General features: G+C 38.6%; 2 protein-coding genes across 4 annotated transcripts in view; one reads left to right on the top strand and one right to left on the bottom strand.

Moving 5' to 3' along the window:
* Window positions 1–2,942: 2,942 nt before the first annotated feature.
* Window positions 2,943–7,830, top strand: LOC113121190 (mRNA decay activator protein ZFP36L1-like). The gene is made up of 2 exons (XM_026291466.1): window positions 2,943–3,155; window positions 4,960–7,830. Exons 1-2 carry the CDS (start codon window positions 3,114–3,116, stop codon window positions 5,962–5,964), a joined length of 1,047 nt encoding a protein of 348 aa, XP_026147251.1. The 5' UTR covers window positions 2,943–3,113; the 3' UTR covers window positions 5,965–7,830.
* A 1,039-nt stretch (window positions 7,831–8,869) lies between these two features.
* The window catches only part of LOC113121191 (DNA repair protein RAD51 homolog 2-like), a 45,460-nt gene continuing 33,462 nt past the window's right edge, over window positions 8,870–20,867 (bottom strand). The window contains exons 10-12 of one of the 3 annotated variants that reach the window (XR_003294680.1): window positions 14,519–14,677; window positions 10,583–10,748; window positions 8,870–10,377 (exon numbers count right to left, since the gene is read on the bottom strand). Coding sequence is in view for 1 of the 3 variants with exons in the window: in XM_026291467.1 (XP_026147252.1) it covers window positions 10,633–10,748; window positions 14,519–14,677 (275 nt within the window). In the remaining 2 variants the exon portion in view is untranslated. The other 2 variants (XR_003294681.1, XM_026291467.1) reach the window with 2 other exon arrangements.

Consider the following 20,867-nt stretch of genomic DNA (forward strand, 5'->3'; position numbering starts at 1 on the left):
GCCTTCTGGGATCTGTCCGAGGATGCGGGGGAATCGTATCATGCAAGTGTGATTTCAGGCCATCTCCAAGGCCGTGGCCCCAGATGCCCACACTGAGGTAAATAAGGACACAGCAGATGATAATAAACATAAGCCATAAGCGACAGCCACCTGGGGACACGTTCTCCCGTTTCATATCAATCCATAAACATAAGTGAAAAACCTTTCTCACAGAGTATAAATATATTAAAGCTGTTTCACATTAGCACACAGCTCTGAAATCAGGCCTTAACCTGAAACAGTCATTTTCATGTCAGAATGCATCATGGAGTTACACAGCTAAACCACAACGTCTCTAAACGACTCTCAGGCGCCACAAACCTAGCTGTTGTTCTGTTCCTTTCCATTTCCTCGGACACCTTTTACACTTAGGAGACAGGAGACATTGAAACGTGTGCATCTTTACATCAGAGAACGCCTGTCCAAAAGATCCATCCATCTCTTTTCTTGTCTTGATCCCATATGTTGTGCATTACAGGCTAATCACATCCAGACTCCGAGCCAGGGAATGTCACCAGCTCGCTTTTGGTTTTATTTTCCATTGCAAGTCCTGCTCTCACAGGAACAATCATTTCTGACTCGCATTCCGCGGACTTCACTGAATAATTTCAGCAATTAATCTCGGAGTTAATGTCAAAAATGGAATAGGAAGCAAAACATGACCTATGGTCACGAGTGGGGCTATAACAGGACTAGTCCCTGCGGTCACCCACCCAAAAGACAAACACAAATTAATTTGACTTGGCCGTTTGTGCCGGTTCAGGTCTGAGTTTGTTGGCAGTTTTGCTCAAGAATGACCTTTTGTTCTGCAAATTCAATCACATCCAGAACACATCATTCTATTGACGTGAAAATGCATCAAAAACCACACATGGGATATTGGGTAATTGGAAGGACTCGGGCGGGCAAAGATTATAGTTTTCAAGGCCTTCAGCGGAGGGAAATTTTTTCCCATGAATAAACCTTTCAGAAGTCCAAAATAAACCCATCACTCTTGAACTGACAATACCTGAAGATAGGCCTTCCCAGAAGTAGGACAGAGAAAAAGCCCATGGCATCTAACACAACCCTCAAGTGTGATAAATGGTTTGCTATTTTAAATATTTACCTCCAGTAAGGAGTTCCAGATTCTTTTTGATCATTTTTTTTTATACTTTAATTGTGCTTTTACATCCTTTGGGTTGACAACCCAAATTCCCATTCACTTTAGTTTTGAAATCATGAGAGTGATTAAAAAAATTACACCATTTAAATTTCGCGGTGAATTATTGACTTTATTCTAAAGAAATATGCTAATGTTTTTGCTTGTTAAGCTAATAAATTACAATCATGATTTTTTTCTTCTGAGGAACACAATTATACTTTGAAACTGGGATCCAAATAACTTAACTATTAAATAAGAATTTAGCAATATCTTTATTTTTAAATATAAAGACATTGACTTTTCCGAAAATGTTTATTGTCGCATAGTGTTAAATGATTTAGGATATATATTCACAAAAAAAAGCTTCAAGTAGATATTACTGTTGATCATGTATGTCAAATATTAACTTACACTCACCATTATAAACTATATAAATGATAGTATTTCTTATTTAATTTGATTAGTCTTAAGTGTTGTTAGACTAGTCAGGCTTATAGACTAAAACTTGCATTTGTAAACCTTTTGTCATCCAAACAACAAACGGCTTGATATCAAGAATATCAAACATCAGGGACCGTTTTTGATTATTGGTTATGGGCCTGTGATATACAAACCAAGCTGAAATAGACTTTCTGTGAATACACTTCTGTGAATACTTTGGATCCTAAAACTCTGATAAACACTGAAACTGAAGGTCAGGGTCTTTGGCTAGGGATGTTGCAGTTGACAGGAGGCTTTTACTCAGTCCATGGGTCAGCTGAATCTGCAGAAACTATTTTTGGGTAATGTTAGGAGGATACAGGACAAAGGAAACCAGAAACTGGCACAGCAAAAAATGCCAGCGCCTGTCTTTAAGGGATCGAGACCCTAGAAACGTGAAGGAGAATATGCTGGCAGCATGCACAGAGCAGTCATTTCCAGTTTATTTTCCTCTCTATTTTACTCACTACATTACGTCCTGCTTACCTATTCATATCTTCAAGTTTGGTGGTCTCATTTAAATAAATTAAATTACATTAAACTAAATGAGATTAGAAAGCCAAATAATGCAGTCCCTCTGATTCTTAAAAAAAAAAAAATTACACACACACACATACATACATACATATACATATATATATATATATATATATAAATTATCATTAGAATTATTTTAAATAAATGATGGCTAATTATAAGATGTTTTTACAAATCATTCTATGATCATTTTTGTATAATATTTCTATTTTGTGACTTTAAATAAATCATTAATACAAAATCAGTGTATTTGCAAACTGATCATCTAAAAATGTATACACATATTTAAATCATTTTTAAAAAGACTAATAAAAATGTGTAAAATAAATGCATTTATTAATAAAATTATTAAAAATATTAGTATGTAATATACAGTACAGCTATTTTAGTTACACTGAGACTTACTGTGCATTACAATAGACAACTAGTTTATAAATAATCTTCCACATGACATTATGATAATAGTCACCCCTTTTAGGCTTCACTTTAAAACAGTCAAACTCATATAAAATTTTAAGATTTATATATATATATGAATTTTAAAATAACAGAAATATGAGTTTGTATGATAGCTAAAATTGAAGTGCCCTGAATTGTGTTAATTATGCTCAGGAGGAACTCCAGCCTATGATTCAATTCCTGATCTTGATTCATAATCAAGATAACGTGGATTGCCAGAGACGTGCGGGGAAAGGGGCGTGTCCACAAATGATAACCCCGCCCAGTCCGTAAGGAAGACTGCGCGAGTTTTTATAAAGGATATGCGCGCAAGTTTTGGCAGGACAGAGGGGGCTCTCTGCGGGGCAGAACTATATCATAGACCCTTCAAACACAGGAATACTCCCACTGTGCCTTAACAAACCATCTGTTTGTCAACTTTAGGTATTTTCAACAACAACCCCTCGATTCGACAATGAGTGTTTCCTCCTTCTTCGACTACGAAGTGACGAATAAGGTAATTTATATTTTTGTTAAAGTCGATTTAAGTGTTTTAACAGTTTAAATGGTCAAATAACAGATCAATATCTCATAATATTAATACAGAAAATGTAGCAATCGTCTGAGTTGCTGTTTTCAACACCGATGTCAAACTTTTCTGGCTTATGTGCGCGTGCGTGTGTGTGTGTTTAGAGCATAAGAGTGTGACGAGAATCTTGCTCGTGTACTTTTATCTAGCCTTGAGCTTTTCATGATCTGTAGTTATCGATTGCTAATCGATAAGGAAAGAGTACGAAAAACTATTAGATTAGAATAGTTTAATTAATCCGCGTTTACGCGTTATCAGTAAACGTATGCGTCACATAAAGTTGTGCATTATTTGCCCTGGATTCGATTAAACACAACACGGAGGAAGTTCACAGGTCTGGGTTTCATTTGAATTAAATCAATGAGTGCTCCATTACGAGCTACATTCTGGGGTTAGGCTTCAACTTTTTATAATTAACCTTTCTTAACCACAATAGGATTTAACCAGCAATTTTGGTTGATTTATGGCATATCAGTTTAGTTACATGTATATTTTAAAATAATCTATAGGTCAGTTGTAAGCATATAAAGCTATATGTAAGCAATGTAACATTGTACTGTGTGAACATGCAGCTGTTTTGAATACAAGAACGCATCCTGTGACGTGTTGCAGTCGTTTTCAGCAGAACGCTTTAAGGGGCGTTCACGCAGGACGCGTTCTTGCCTTCACACAGCTGGACAGATTGAAACCCAACACAAAGCTCAGTATACCGCTTTTAAAATTTAAACCGACGATTGGGGTTGTTTGCCCCAAACTTAAGAACAGTTACTCACCCATGCTATTCCAGTGCAGTGTTGTCTAAGTAGTTTATATGTCTGGTGAGCAATATTCTGAGTCGTCTGAAGCGTTATGATAGCTTTGTGTGAGGAAGGGGCTAAACCTCAAGTCATTATTGCAATTAATCTTAGCCTCTGCTGATGCTCTTGAAGGTCATTCATTTCAAATATCGCGTCGCTATCACGTGACATACGGGAACCCATAGTGTTTGGCATCAGTAATATAGCAACACTAGAATGTCCCTCCACATTTTAATACAATCAACTGCTAATCATCTTTGAGAGCTATTACTGATGGAATATTATTAGTCAGTAAGGACTTTAATTCCTCACAAAGTGCTGTCAGTTGACCTGAATAGAACTGGAATGTTGCTCAATATTTAGCATGGAGTTTTAAAGGGCAAATAAATGACAAAATAGTTTTGGTCGAACTATTGGCATAAAACTTCACAAGCCACCTGACACTTATTGAACAAGATAAAAAAAATAAAGTCATAATACCATACAATACAGTGGCCAGAGCTGTCCAACAGACATACATGTTGTCTATCCTGTTCTTATCCCCAATACATTTATACAAAAGTTTTGTAACTTTAATACCATAGAAAAAGGCTTTTGTAGTTGATGGTTGTGCAATAAATCATCATAGTATTACGCACAATTTGTGCAGGTACTGGAGATGATACACGAGTCTTGTGAGTTTTCATCTTTTATGACTTAATAAAACCTTTAAGTTTTTTTAAGAGATTGCTGCATAGGTTAATAGTTCAGGGTCGTTAGTTCTCTCTCTAAGAAAATAAGCCTTAAAACAGAATTAAATCCAGGCCCTAGACCTGACCTGAAAACAGACAATATCATCAACAGATAATAAACTCCCACTGGTGGTATCTGGAGCAAAGGGAGTCATATTCATGCAACATTTTTGAGACATTGTTTTTTTTCCTCTTCACTTTCAGAACAATAAGGTGATGAGCTACAACAGTCCCCTCTCAAGTTCCCATTTACAGTCTGTCCCCACCACCGGTGCCAATACCCCCTTTACCCCCACCGGGTCCCTGCTGGACAGGAAGGTGGTGGGTACCCCTTCAGTGGGACTCTACCAGCGCCGCCACTCCGTGTCCGTTACCAGTTCCAAATCGACACAGAACCAATTTATCAACAGCCTCAAGATGGACGGCTTGGCTCCAATGAACGGCAGCAGCAACAACAAGGAGAACCGCTTCCGCGACCGGTCCTACTCTGAGAACGGGGAGCGTCTAAGGCCGGGCAACATCATGTGCATTGGTGCCAACGGAAACAGCCAGGTCAACTCAAGCCGCTATAAGACCGAACTCTGCAGGCCCTTTGAGGAGAATGGCACTTGTAAATATGGTGACAAGTGCCAGTTTGCCCATGGGATGCACGAGCTTCGTAGTCTAAATCGCCACCCCAAGTACAAGACCGAGCTCTGTCGCACCTTCCACAGCATTGGTTATTGCCCATATGGGCCGCGCTGTCACTTCATCCACAACGCAGAGGAGCGATGCGGACCCCCTCCTCTCTCCGCCTTCAACAAGATGGAGCGACCTCGCCTTCATCACAGCTACAGTTTTGCCGGTTTCACAAGCTCAGGTGGCTCCCAGGGCAGCCCGACCTCTGTCACACCTCCGCCCATATTTTCCAACGAAAACATCAACGAGTGGCCCAGCAACCCCTTCACTTACTCCAGTCAAGAGTTTGCCAACTTGTTTGCGCCCAGTTTAGATGGCACCACTGTTCCTGATCTGCCCGCTCCTCATTCTCCCACCGCACCTTCCTTCTTCAGGCCAATGTCCGAGTCACCCCCAAGCCCCCTGGATTCCCTCTCCGACCAGGAGGGTTACCAGAGCAGCCTGGGCAGCCAGAGCGGATCCGAGTCACCTGTGCTGGACGCGACACGTCGCCTCCCCATCTTCAGCAGACTCTCCATCTCTGACGATTAAAACCTGCCCTCGGGGGTTTCAGGCATGAGAGAGAAAGCACAGAAAGAGCTGGCGAGAAAGAGAGTAATTTTCCTCCTAGCAATCCCTTCCTGTCCTTGCTTTGTTTACAGCAGAGAAGTGGACTAAAGTACAGTGTTTCCGTAGCCACTGAGTCAAATCAGAAAGTGTGCTACCCAGCAGCATCAACCTTCGGCATATTCCCAAGCCTCCCTAGATGTCTTTAACACGCCTGACGTAATGCAAAAACAACGAGCTGTTCCCCTCAAGGCCCACTTAAACGTTGAGGTCTCAAAATCCTCACTGGATCATGTTAAACGAATCCATATTTAGTTCATAGTGTTGAAACTAAAAAGCAAGAGTTTTCAAAAGTATTCCAAGGACCTTTAAAGAATCTATTGAATATTATAGCAACGACGTGCTTTACAGACCTGGAAGTGCCACTTTTCTTGCAGAAGACCCTTGACGGTAGATCCTCGGGACTTTAAGTGCCTATCAAACAATTCATTTACTACTTGTTGAGTCACATTGATTTTGGGAGATCTGGGATAGAAAAGGTTTAAAGAAAAGAAATCAAACCCATCTTGGATTTGTATGAATCATTCTTAAAGATATTTATACGTCTAGTGGTGCTAAATGCGCTGTCACCGTGGTAATTATCCCTAGAACATGTGATCCCTTGCGCTAAAATAGTGTGTTGTGGTTGTTGGGATTATGCAAGAGAGAAGATGTGTGAGAGATGTCCTTCCTGTTCACGTTACCACTAAAGATATGACTTCAGTGGCCACTAATTGTTTCGTTGCAACAGATCGTTGAAATGTTCTATCATTAATTCAATATTGTATTTCCCCTATCATTGTTATAATCTAGTTATTACTGCATCATTACAATTATTGTTGGTATTTTCTGTTTGCAAATGAGAACTTTCAAAGTTGAAAGTGTTGCTTGTCAGTGCTTATTTAACTTATCAAAATGTATTTATTGCTGATTGTAAGCATTTTTTTTTATTTTGTTTGTATTTATCTGGATAATGAAACAATAGAATATATTTTCCTTTATATTAAATTATGATCTTCCGTATTAATCGTAAGATTGTCGTTTCGTCAAGTTTCAACAGTTAATATATTATACTGCAATGACATTTTGTAACTACATTTTTTGATTTATTTTTAACGTGAAACTTAATTTAAAATGAGAATGCAAAGAGGATTGTTTTGCATTTTATTTATTTTTCTTCTCCCTAATGTTGGACTGCAGTTTCAGGATGTTTATGCCTCTATAATCCTTTATTATTTGGCTCTGACCGTCTAGAATGTAAACCGAGTTGTCTTGACAATAACAGTCCTGTGCCTGTGATTTTAGAAATCTGATGTTTAGACTGGGATCCTCTCATTAAGACTTCTTTTGATATGAACCAATCGTAGACAGTAAATGCATTATAGTACAAATCTCATGACCCTCACAGTGGTCCGAACCTCTGATCGCAGCAGCGTTTCGATCTAAACGGACAGTTAATAAGGGAATTGTTAAAGATGCATTTGTGTATTCGTTTTGAAACCATGTTATGTACACCAGCAAGCATGTGTCGTTTTGATTTATGACTCAAAATTCGTATTTATTTACAGATTTTGGACCACTTCTGTTTGCTAAGTGCCTAACAGTACATTCCAAGAGTCTTGAACCTTTTTAGGATTGTAATCCAGAGTCGTTATATAGATTTTCGTTGAAATTCGAGGTTAACAGGATTGACATTGAGCGAGCTACAGTCGATTGTGTCCTATGTTAGCAGCTACTGCTGTTCACATCAATATGTTTCTATTGTAACGACAGATTGCAGTTTAAATCAATAAAACACCTATTTATAAGCAAACTGACCCTGTCTTTTTGTTTTGCGTCAAAATGGTTTCAAAAGTTGTTTTTGTAAGTTCATCAGAGCAAGGCCACTGGCTCTGATACTCAACTCCAATTCAAACAGCTGTGCTTATTATTTCTTGCCATATTTTGACATTCTCCCTGGATAAGTTCTTATTCCTCGACAAACTTGCATTCCACACTGATCCCAATACAGCTGAACGCTATGAGACGTGGGGGCTGTAAATGAACCAGCTAAACAGCTCAAACTGTTTTCCTGGAAAAGTGCTCAAACACAGGAAATCAAAATTCAGTCCCAGCCCAGTGGTGAGGATGTGAAGAGCCCCTGAACTGTGTCTTTTCCTGGCACGGATGTCTATGGCTTTTTGAATCTCATTCAAAAGTACTGGCAATGACGGGACTACTAGATAGAAAGCACAGGCCCCTTGAGAACAGACAGTTTGTTACTGTAGTAACTGTCAGGAGAGGTCTTGTGCTGGGACTAGCAGTCTATAGAGCATGTTTGCTCCCTGCGTCACCAAACAAGCATCCAATGCTCTGCGAGCACGGTCAGTCTTTGCTTGGTTTAGTTTAATTTCCCTTCGAGAGAGATTCCTGAGGAAAGCTGTGATCATGAATACAATCGTAGCAGATAGGAGCCAGATGACCATCTGAGTAGTACAAAGTTCAGCAGTTTCAATGCTTTAGCATTCGGTCATTAAAGAAATAGTTCACCAAAAATGGAAAACCCTGTTGTCATTTACTAACCATATTAGATGTAATAAAATGAGATATTAAATTACGGTTTAAAAGTGTGGGGTCAGAAAGATAAAAAAAGAAAATGGATCACCATTTCAACACAATTAAGAAGCTTCTGTTTTCAACATTGGTCATAAGACATGTTTTATGAGCAGGAAATCAGCATATTAGAATGATTTCTGAAGGATCATGCAACACTGAAGACTGGAGTAATATATATATATATATATAAAAAAATGTCAAAATAATTTTTTACAGTGTAGTCATAACATTGTATAATTTATTTTTTACTGTATATAATTGTCATTGGGTCTTTTTCATGAGGAAGTTAATGACATAATATAATTTTTTATATGAGGCAACCCTTTAAAACATTATGTAGCAAAGCATAACAGCCATCCAGTGCTTGTCATTTTTGGGAAAAGTGCTATATAATTGTTAGTTATTCTTTCAGGAACACACACTTGACAGTGCGTGTCCATTTGCACCAGGGCTGTGGGTCACTATGCCTTTAAGAACAGACATGAGGAATAAGGCCAAAGTCGCAGTTGAGCAATACCCGCATAGACTTTGTAATAACTCCATCAGCTTTTTTTTCTTCAGTGTTTCAGAGTGCAATGAATAATCAAAAAAGAGCTCTGCTCTCGAGTTCACAGTATCAGAAGATTGAAACGATTTGCACTAAAAGGGGCATTTCGGGGAGTTTCTAGATAAGGGAACGTGTGGTTGTCGGTTTAACCTCAAGCCAGTGCAAGAACTAAATAAGCCTAAGAAAGCAGAACAAAACAAAAGGTTCCAAACAGAACTGACTTGAGATCACAAGCATCCAATTTTATCAATTCAAAAACAAACACTGCTAAAAAAAAAAAGAGAAAAGAATCAAGGCTAGTTGAAATGTACTGATATTTGACATCAAGCCCATGAGCATGATCTTTTTGTGTGGCTGGTTTGGATGGGTTTGGATGAGAACTGATCGCTGTGGACGTTTTGCACCCACGTCAGGATCTCATGACTCTCTGCTCTGATTTTTGCCTTCCGGTTTACAGGCGAGGAAGGAGAGTTTTCCTCCCTCCACTACAGGCACAGGCAGTGATATCGCCACAGGTCAACCATTAAAAGATCTGTAAAAACATGTCAACTCTCAGCCTATCAGCCCGCTTATGGGGGGAAGGGAGGAGAGATATACAGAAAGAGGATGAAAGAGAAAGATAGACAGAAAGAACACCTACTCAGCATTGCGTGTTCGGCTGTCACAACTGACTTTATCTGCTGGCCGAGGGCTAAAGATGTCCCTGACGTCTGCACTGTGAGCAGATTCTACTAATGAAATCACAATAATTAAGAGTTTGGAAGACTTGAGTTTGCATTTATTAATGTTAGAACTCTATATAAAAGCCTATTAGGAAGAAACAAGTCATAAAAATAAATACAAAGAATGTGCCAATGCGTATCTGTGCACATATACAACGAAACGCAAAACAAGGCGAAAAAGGGGGAACCACCCAAAATAACACCATTGTTCATCTAATCAGACAAACTTCCCTCTAAGGCTGAAGGAACCATGGGAACAGGAGTCATGGGAACAGAATCCATGGCAACGGCCAGCCAGGGTCAAGTAGCGTTTGTCCAAGACTGCCGTCTTATCACAGGAGCAGGGAGAGGAAAAATACAGCTGTCAATCAATAGCTGACTGATGCTGCAGTTTTCTAACTGGATGAGAACGGAGGTAATGTTCTACAAAGTCCAATCCGTCTGCTTTGTGTCTGTCCTCCACATGTTCCTGCAATGGTTAACCATAGCTTGCACCTGAAAGAAATAATAGAGCAGGCGTGGTGTTAGGGAATAGCTATGGTGGATGATAAATATTAAATTCTGTATACCTCATGGTAGTCACTATAGTCACCAAATGACCGTCGAAATAACCTTCACACACCGTAGTTTCAGATAATGGACGGCATTGAGAGTTGAACTGACATAGAAAACATTAGTCACTTCACATTTGTTTACTGGCCTTTAAATAGGGCAATAACGGCCACTGCATTCTGGGGCCAAAGGAAGTTCTTAACAAGTAGAAGGTGTGGCCTGGGAAAGGTTGCAGATGAACCCCGACCTCACTCTGATTGGCTGAAGCCCTGGATCTGTTCCTTGGTTTAAAACACTTTCTGGGTTTTCATTCCCTAGAAAACATAAAAGGATACAAATTAATTTTGATATTTTTTTAGTCCGGTTTAAACCATTAAAACAAAGTGAAAATCTGACCATGCCCCAAGCCACGCCCCAAGCACTCATTATTAAAAATATATATTTTAGCACATTAAAAGATATATGTTATATTGTAAAAATACATACTGTTTTGTAAAAAAATAAAAGGCAGCATTTAAAAATCATGACAACAATATAATAATATAATAAAGTACTATAATATATTATAGTAAAGTATATAGAATTGTTATTATTATTAAAGTACATGCCAAAAGTTTGGAAACATTACAATTATTAATGATTTTGAAATAACTATCTTCTGTTCATCAAGGCTGAATTATTTGATCAAAAAGTAAAAAAAAAAAGAAAAAAAGAAATATTGTGAAATATTATTACAAATACAAAATAAGTTTTCAATTTTAATATTTTATAAAATGTAATGTTATTCCTGCGATGCAAAGCAGAATTTTCTTTATCACAACTCAAGTTTTCAGTGTCACATGATCTTTAAGAAATCATTACATTTAATTTGAGAAACATTTCTTATTATTATCAATGTTGAAAACAATTTTGCTTCTTCATATTTTGTGTGGAAATGGTGATACACTTTATTTTTCAGGAATTTTTGATAAATATAAAGTTTCATGAACAGCATTTATTTGCATTTATCAAATATATTAATTAAATTTGTTAATGGATTTATTAAATAGAAATCATTTTTAATGTTTTCACTCACTTTTCGTCACTTTCATGCTTAAAGAACAGAGTTATTCATTTCTCTCTCAGTCAGTGGTATTAATTGTTTCCACATAAAATATTAAGCAGGAAACTGTTTTTAAAATTGATAATAATAAGAAATGTTTCTTGAGCAGAAAATTTGCATATTAGAATGATTTCTGAAGGATTATGTGACTCTGAAAAATCACATCCCTTATATATACATACGCACACACACACACATATATAACAAGGATTTTTTGGAAAGTACTGAGCCGAGTTTTTCTAATATCAAAGGCACCTTTTACACCCGGGCACCTTTATTCCCATTGTACGCTATATCTATATCTATATCTATCTAAATATATATATATATATATATATATATATATATATATATATATAAGAGAAAGGAAAAATTCAATTTGCATCATATGACCCCTTTAATAATTTTAGAGTTTAAAGACAACATGAATACAAATGATTTCTAAAACTTGCCATCTGCAAGATTTCTCTTTATCCATTTATTTGACCTTTTTGGTCGACCCTTTAGTGTTGATCACTGTCTCCCTAGTTTTTACCTTATTAAACTTAATTAACTCATGTTTCTGGAAATTGCTACAAAAAAAGACTCCAAAACAGACATGACAAGAAAAATAGGGGTTGGTTATACTTTGGCACAGACTGACATCATGAAGGTATTATACTCATATTTACAGTATATACACAGACATCAGTTTGAGTGAAAGTTTGTGGGAGGAAAATAAGGGTTCCACAGAGCCGTTTGGTTGTTCGTCTATTGTAATCTACGGTGCTTTTAGTCTTGGTAAGGAACCGAAGTGGTTAAACATTCAATATGAATTCCCATAAAACCCAAGCAAACATACCCCAAGTAAGCAGCTGAGGGAAATGAGTGCCAAATTTACTGTGGCAAGGTTTGTGGGGGACGACAATGTAGAACATGGCTAAGTACACATCCAGCTATGTTTTGCTACAGTCATTCCTGTGGCCGTGATGCTTATTATGAAACCCCTTGATGCCCAAGCTCTGGTTTTTCATGAGAAAAACGTCTCCCATGAGGCTGGGTGCTAGTCTTGTTTCATTTTCAGTCTAAACCTCATGATGGGGCCCTAGAAAGCAAAGACATGAACACCAAACTTCCAGTGAAGCCACATTTCCTACAGACAGCGCTAAAAAATCTGCATCAATTGGAAGATCTCTGTAGGCACTCCCTGCATTGCTTATTTGTATAAAGCTGTTGCATCAGCAACTATCTCCATTACTTGGGCTTTCACTGAAAAAGAATGATGTCTGTCGCTTTGACATCACACATCGCAATCAATGTGAACGCCCTTAACCTTGTACAATGTGCAACCTTTGAGTGATATTAGCATCCCACACATTGGCAACTTCCATGCTTGGTGTAATAACAGGCATGACTGATTTCTCCAGTTCCCCGTAACAATAACAACCAGTAACAACACATGACACATCATAATAAGAGGGTTTGTATTGGTTGAATCCTTCAGAACTGACTGCTGATTTCACATGGCTGGTATTCCAATGTTCTAAGCGTGAACATGCTGCTTACAAACATAACCATTTACTTCATTTGGTTGCATTTCCATTGCGTCACTCTATGCCACCAAGACTGATCCCCTCCCTGTACTACGGCATCTATTCAATCTGGAGAGAAGCAAACCCATAAACATACTTGAACAGTGTAGACGGATGTTGAATGGATCTCCCAACAAGCCTCTATATCAGACGCAACACATTCGTTTTGAGAGGCAGCTCCCTCCTAATAACGTGAAGCAGAGTGGTCGGGAAATGCTCTCCAGCAAGTAGGCCACTCATACTCATGTGCTCTGCATTTTCCATTTGACTGCCTCTGTACAGTACGGCCTCTGTAATCACACCAGCAGCTTGAGACAAACCGTAAATGTTTACATATGCCTTCAAGGGGGCCGCTCCAAATTCACTTCATATCCAGTCTTTTTCTCACCCTTTGTCACACTCAGACAAGCGCACACTGTGCTGTTAACAAGAATAGATGAGAGCTATTATGCTTTTTTATTACTCCATAAAGCAGAACACATGGGGCAAGTCCTTAGTAGAGTAGCAAGACAGGAAATAGCAAATGGAAACCTGTAGCTTAGGAGGGGTGTTCATGGCCTGACGTTCACCGTTCTTCATGCTGGAAATGGCATGCATATAAGTGCTTTGAGAACTCAGTAGTTGCATGAAGTAGTACAGATGTAAAATAAGTGACCCGGTTCGCAAGGCCCAACTCGCTGAACCAGGACAAGCACAGAGCGAACAAGAGACGACTTCTCTCGAGGGCTCTCGTGTCAACCCCTGCGACTCTGCCTCTTTGATTTATGAAGCTCAGATGGAGTCTGGAGGGCTGGGAGGAGATAAAAGGTTTCTTGAAATGAACACCTCAGTGAAACCTGCTGCTGTATAAGGTAACACAGAAAGGGCCCCTTCACCTGGAGCACCGCAGTCCAGAAATCTTCTCATAAGGGGGATACATCAGTCTGGGCACTGAGAAAACAGAGCTGTGGAGAACCTGTAAGCCCGATCAGAATCTGTTTCTGCACTTGAGTAGAATATCTTAGGAAACAGAAATGATTTGAAACCCCCCAAGCTATTCTGGGTTCAGTCGAAACAAAACCCCCACAATAATCAAACCAAATTGCTAAATTACAGAGATGAGCAGCTCGAAAAACGTTTCACAATCATGGGAGCCTTTACCCCGCAGAACCACAGCAGCTTAAGGCATCCAGATCCAACACTGATTGCTAATAATGAGTCAGTGCGGTACCGGCCAAGACACATGGTACAGCTCTGTAAAATCCCTCTACTCCTCACCCTGCTGGAAACATTGAGTCAGCCAAGGCCTTTTGTTTCAAGTTTATCTGTGTGAAAATAATGTGAGGCTTCAGCTTAGACACGCTGGGTTAAAAAAAAAAAATTAAAATGGTACTTTCATGTTGCCCAGGCTTCAAATAAGTTGAAAACAGACCGTAGGTCCAGGATCCTCTGCCATGCTTTCCTGACAGAATGAAGAGTTTCGTTGTTCCCTTGTTGTTCCTGCAGATCCCACTGAACTCGCAAATCCTCCATGTGGCCTGGCGAAGGGGCAGCTTAATAAGGGCCTCGTTTTGTCCTTTGTGAGCCAAGGCTGGGGACATCAGCAAAAAAAAAAAAAAAAATCTAATTCAGAAATGCTCCATTTTCTCTGTGGAGATTTGAGGACACTGCGGCTTTTCAACAGAGCCAAAATATGAAGAACAGAAATGGGGGATTGCAGTTGTGTAATTGCCCTTACATAATCTCAATATAAATTTAATGAATTTGACGATAACCACCATTGACAGTAAACACCATTGTTTGCAGGCTTGTTTTTCATTGGAGGTAGGGTCAGGGTCATTCATGTAGCTCAACTTAACCTCATTCTTTACAGGCTAGGCCTTGGGGATCAGGAAGGAGAATCCAACTGACAGGGCTCTGTCTGTCTGGGTTTGACTGAAAGTTACTGAAGAGGAGTTTTGGTACCCATGTTTGCAATGCCCTCTGCTGAAAGAGGAACACTGAGTCCTGGGAGTATGGACATTTGCAGCTTTGACAGGGTGAGTCATTCTGTTTAGCACTGAAATAGAAGGGGGTTTCTGTTCAACAATGACACTGACACATAAGTACAGACAGAAATCTGCACATGTGCTTCTGTATAACAACACACATACACTCAATGAGCACTGGTGAAGCACCAGCACCTGTGAAACGAATGAATCTTAAGGGAAACATGGCTAATGCAGAGGCTTTCATCTGGTACTTCCATATTCACATGGATAAACGTGTGGCTGGAATACAGAGCAGCAGCTGCAGTCTGAGATGTGACCAGATGACGGTTCCTAGAAGAAATCCCGCCAGTTCTTGCACGTCTTTTCACCAACTGAACAGGCAAGAAGGAACAAATTTCCAGAAATTACCCAACACCTGGATAAATCAGTAACCGAAAATGAACCGCCTCTAAGCAAGACAATTCTCTCAATGACTCTCTAATATGAGCTTGGGAAGCGGCTCACAACATAACTAAAGTGTGAAGTTCAAAGTTGTTTTGGTGAAAATTTGGTCAGGTTCTGGCTTCTCAAACTTCTGCAGACATGTTGGTTCTAAGTTGGTCATCAAAAACAATGCAAAACACAATTTTGCATTAAAGTATCTCTGATAATCTAGTCATTGAAAGCACACTGTAGATACGGTTCTCTGGTTGGGCGATGTAAAAAAAAAAGGATGATTTTCTTTATAAATCATAAATATTTTCTTCTAGAGAAAACAAGCAATTACGCAACATGAACAAAATGAAACATGGCAGTCCAGAAATATGATCTTCCAAACAAAATAAAAGTAGGGGAAGGTATGGGAAAAACCCAGAATCCATGAAAAAGAGAGAAAGTAAAAGTGGAAAAGAGGACCGCTGACTTACTGGCTGAGAGAAGGAAAGTAAAACTGGGATAGAGGACAGCAAATGAGAGTTAAAAAGAGGCAAAGAAATGAAAAGTCGGGAAAGAGAAAGAGAAAAGGGAGAGGGGGAGAGAACAAAGCCATCTTTGTGTGAGGCGCTGAGAGAGTGGAGCAGAGCCAGGGCTTAGGGGGTGTTTCACAAGAGTACACTGACTGCATTCCTGCAATGTGATTATGGCCACATTTAATATATTCTCCTACAGGAAACATACTTAACCCTTCACTGTCCATCGGCTCGCATCAACTGGCCTTGAACCGGAAATCTTTTCCTTTATAATTATCCAGTAAGTGAATATTATGCAAGTAAAACAGTTTAGTTATGACCTAACACGGCTTGCCAAAAGAACCAACAACAGACTCGTTCCTGGTGATTGCTTTACAGTCATTCATTGACTTTGCTTTGTGTTTTGCGGTGTCAGACTACTCTAAATCCAGGCTAATACGGCCTGAAGCTATAACGCTGGGGTAGTACGCAAAGGCAAATCTGAAGTGAAACTTCACGCATTTTATCTGAAACTAAAAGTATTTAAATGAGGAAATTTGTTAGAACAACTTAAACATGCCAAAGCACGTTTAGCAAAGAACTTGATGAATTTTACCTGGAGGGCACAATTTCTTGGCTGGTCTATAAAAAGGGGGAAGATTTTTTGATAATTATAAAAATATGAAGGAAGAAAGCTAATTATATTTAGCTAATTATAAATATACTTAGTGTATTTGTATTAAGATCATAGCAAATTCAGAACAATATGCATTTTTAACCAACAATTCAGTATAAACTAAAATGCTTTTTCACCATCAGGCCAAACAGTTCTGAGCTTGATGAATAATAGGACCATTTTCATTAGAAAGCCGTTGTACAGTGCAATACAAACCAATTCCAATTTCCCAATTCCTGGAAGACCACACACAGATCTGTCAGCTAGAGAAGACAACCTCTATTTTGACGGGCCCACCCCTGCTCCCTCTATGATTCTGTGTATTTACACCTAACACAGAGAGAGGGAAAATTAGATAATGAAGAGAGAGCAGCACATCATTGGGGTTGACCACTCCCTGAGGCCACAAATATAGCCTACTCATTCTCGAGCCACCTATTCATATATTCTTATACCCTCTTCAACAACTGCATCGATTTCTACCAGTTGCTGGAGAAAAAAACAGGAGCAGCCGAGAGAGAGAGGGTGGGTGGGTGGGGAGAAAACCAATGCTGGACTAAATAAAATCTCCCCTCCAAAGGAGCAATGCTAAACTTGCCAATTTAATTCCAAGAGGATATTGCCATTCACAAAGGCTTCCCTTTGCCTTCAGCCATCTAGGCCTGTTATCCCTCTCATTAAAGAGGCACTGTCTTAAGCTGTAGTGTTTCAACTGGAGCAGTATTATCCCAGACCTGCTTTTCCCTGCCCATTACGGAAAGAAAGTTTTGTCAGTCTAACCACAATCCAATGAGTTTGGACCAAAGCTACTGTCATTTAGATGTGTTACATAACAGTTTTCCAACAGAACCTAATAGAGCATAGGCAGGGCTAAGGACAATTATAAAGAAAGGATATAATTCATGTTTACAGAATGAGTGCTCAGAGGTGCACATACAATTTTAACTGAGTAATACTGTATATTAGGATGCAATCCGAAAGGAAACTTTGGGCAAAATTATGGGGATATGTGTTGAGATGGTGAGAAACAGAATAAGAGAGAGATCTAAAAGACAGAAATAGACAGCTAACCCCTACAAACAGCTGTTGTGTTCTGACTGACACCAGAAGCTGCCGTCTGTGACCTCACTAACACTGATGTAAAGGTTAATCATTAAAGTGCATATACACCTACACTCATCTCTTAGGTCATGTTTACATGACAACAATGTAGTCAAAAATCGAAACGTTTTTCCCTTGCATTTTTTAAAAAGTTTTCTTTTTAAAAACATTTTCAAACCAATTCACATTTACACATATCCGCAAAAAACTTTGTATTACGTATGCCATGCCAGTAGTTGACACATCAAACTTTCACTTTGAAACCCATTTAGAAAAATATGCATTTTCAGTCCCCAAAACACAGTTGTTGTGTAAACGAACAGGCAAAACCGCATAAATCATTTCCTGTTTTTGGCTGAAAACATTGTCATGTAAATGGCCCCTTAGGTACAAGAAAGGCATATGACTAACCCCATTACAATCCCAGTTTATCGCAGGGTCACACTGCAAACCTACCCTGAATCACAATTTGAGCACAAGGAGCTTCATTTTCTGCATAGAATTCAGCTACTAAATCACCTGCATTTGTGCATAGGCATGAGTTGGTATGAAATTTTGATGGTATGATATCCTTGAGCAAAAATATCACGGTATTACGGCATTGTTGTTACAGCTCTGAAATTTTTAAATGATATAAATAAAAAATAAAAAAATCCTGCCGGACACAAAATATTTTGTTTTTGAGCAACATAAAGAATATTAGAAACAGTAGAATTGATTTATTTTGTCTTTGATTTGTTTCCTAAGAAGAGAAAATGAATAAAGGCTGACATCTTTAGTTAACCTAAATCTGTAAATATAGTTATTTAATTTTATTTATATAATTCATATACATATCATTCATATCATTTAGTTATATAATAATAACCATACACATAATCTGATTTAATAATAGCACAATTTGAAGCAAAAACAGAATGTTCTGACAAGCTTTTTGAAATTATAACACAAAGTTTTCAGAAGAAAACTTTTCAATTGGAATTCTCCTCACACAATGGACAGACAAACCTGGACTTTGTATTTGTTGGAGATTATCTCTCAACTTCTCGTATACATGGTTCTAATGTAAAAAAAATTACATTTATAGCTTTCAGTTTTTAATGTTGTGCTATCTTTTCTAAAATCTTATTTTATTTACTGTATTTTTCGGACTATAAGTCACACCTGAGTATAAGTCGCATCAGTCCAAAAATACGTCATGATGAGGAAAAAACATATATAAGTCGCACTGGACTATAAGTCGCATTTATTTAGAACCAAGAGAAAACATTACCGTCTATTGCTTCATTTCTCTTGGTTCATTTCAAATTAATTTTGATAAATAAGTCACACCTGACTATGAGTCACAGGACCAGCCAAACTATGAAAAAAGTGTGACTTATAATCCGGAAAAAACGGTATTCAAAAAAAAAAAAGAGTTTTATTTTATTTATTTTGAAGCATACCAGGGGGTGGGACAGGTTGGGATGGGTTTTAAATTTGCACAGTTGCTTTTTGGTTTAATCTACTGTTCCTTGAAGACAATTTCAATAAACAGTAGACAAAAAATTAATAAATAAATTAACAAGTTAACGGCGTTAACAGACTTCATATTTATTAATTACATTTTGTACAATTATTGCATTGCAATGTAGTTTGTGCAAGTGCAGAACAGAGCGTTGCAATAAGGCAAAAAACAGCCGGTTGGCAATCGCGTAAACGATGTTTCAGCCGTCTGTGCACAGTCGGCATTACGTTATTTTCGTCAACAAGAAGGCTCGCACACAGCTGCGTACCCCATGGTACTGCACATGTGAGCTCATCTGTCCACGTTCATCTGTGGTTGAGTATACTTTTTAAAGCTGTGCGGACGCGGCTGTGCATGAGATGGAAAGGAATTCTGAATGTGAAGTGTACCCGGGCCTTGAGTTCGACCATCCTACACACACACATGACTGACCGCTCTCTCGCACCAACAGGAGGAGTAGGGGTCAGTCTGAGGGATTCCTACTCTTTAAGTCATCGAGGAGATATGGATAACAGCGCATACCGCAGGAACAGTATAATGGAAAATAGTGGTTTTTAAACCATAAAATTTTCAAATCGCAGTATACTTTGAAAGGCTTGGCATTGACTGTATGTCTTTTTCTTGTCTTGGTCAAAGTCTTGACTTATACTTAATCCTCCTCTTGTATTGGTTTTGACTCAAACCGAACTCTCTTTTGGTCTCATTCTTGAATTAGACTCGAATGAGCTGGTATTGGTAACAACATCATCGGACATCATTCATTTTTAATGACCCAAGCAACAGAGACCACTGGCGTTGCAGCTGAGTCGAGTAGCAAAGCAATGAGGCAACAGTACTGCAGATTTGAGGCATCTTGCATGCATCTCAATTCAGACTCCTACGCTACATTACAAACCAAAAAAACCCTGAACTACCTACCCCAATGCACTTCACTGCTTCCTATGCTTTACGTCACCATGGCACTTTCCACAAGATAAAACTGTCCAAGGCACTTCAATGCTTTGTCAACTACAAAAGTGGAAAATGTGAAGATTTTGAATTTTTTGAAGGTTTTTTTTTTTTTTGCTTCTTGGTACTTCAGATGATATGTGTTAAATGTCCTGACTCTTGTTTGACCAGGATAACATCAAGGTACACTATACATACACCATAGTTAGAAGGCTTTGCATTAATTTTCAGTGATTGGTTCAGTTAAAGGGCTCTTGGGTAAAACTTTATTCTTCATTCTTCTCCACCTTTGGCACTTCACCCATTGTGTATGCACATGAACAGACATGCAGTTCCAGTTGACTAGGGGTTGCCAATCCTGCTCCCCTGGAGAGTTTAGTTGCAGAGTTTAGTTTCAACCTGCCAACACACCAGCTTGGAATTTTCTAATAATGTGGAAGACCTTCATGATCTAATTCAGAATTTAATTAGGATTGGAGTGAAACTCTGCAGGATAGTGCCTCATCTAGAACAAGATTTGACACCCTTGCAATAGCCTTAATTACATGTTCAGGAAAGAGGCTAGTAAGTTTAAAAATTGTAGTGGGGGAAAGCTAATGCTAAAGAAACCTGGTCCTAGTTGAAGGAGGTGA

The sequence above is a fragment of the Carassius auratus genome, chromosome 20, assembly GCF_003368295.1.
Source record: "Carassius auratus strain Wakin chromosome 20, ASM336829v1, whole genome shotgun sequence".
Classification (NCBI taxonomy): domain Eukaryota; kingdom Metazoa; phylum Chordata; class Actinopteri; order Cypriniformes; family Cyprinidae; genus Carassius; species Carassius auratus.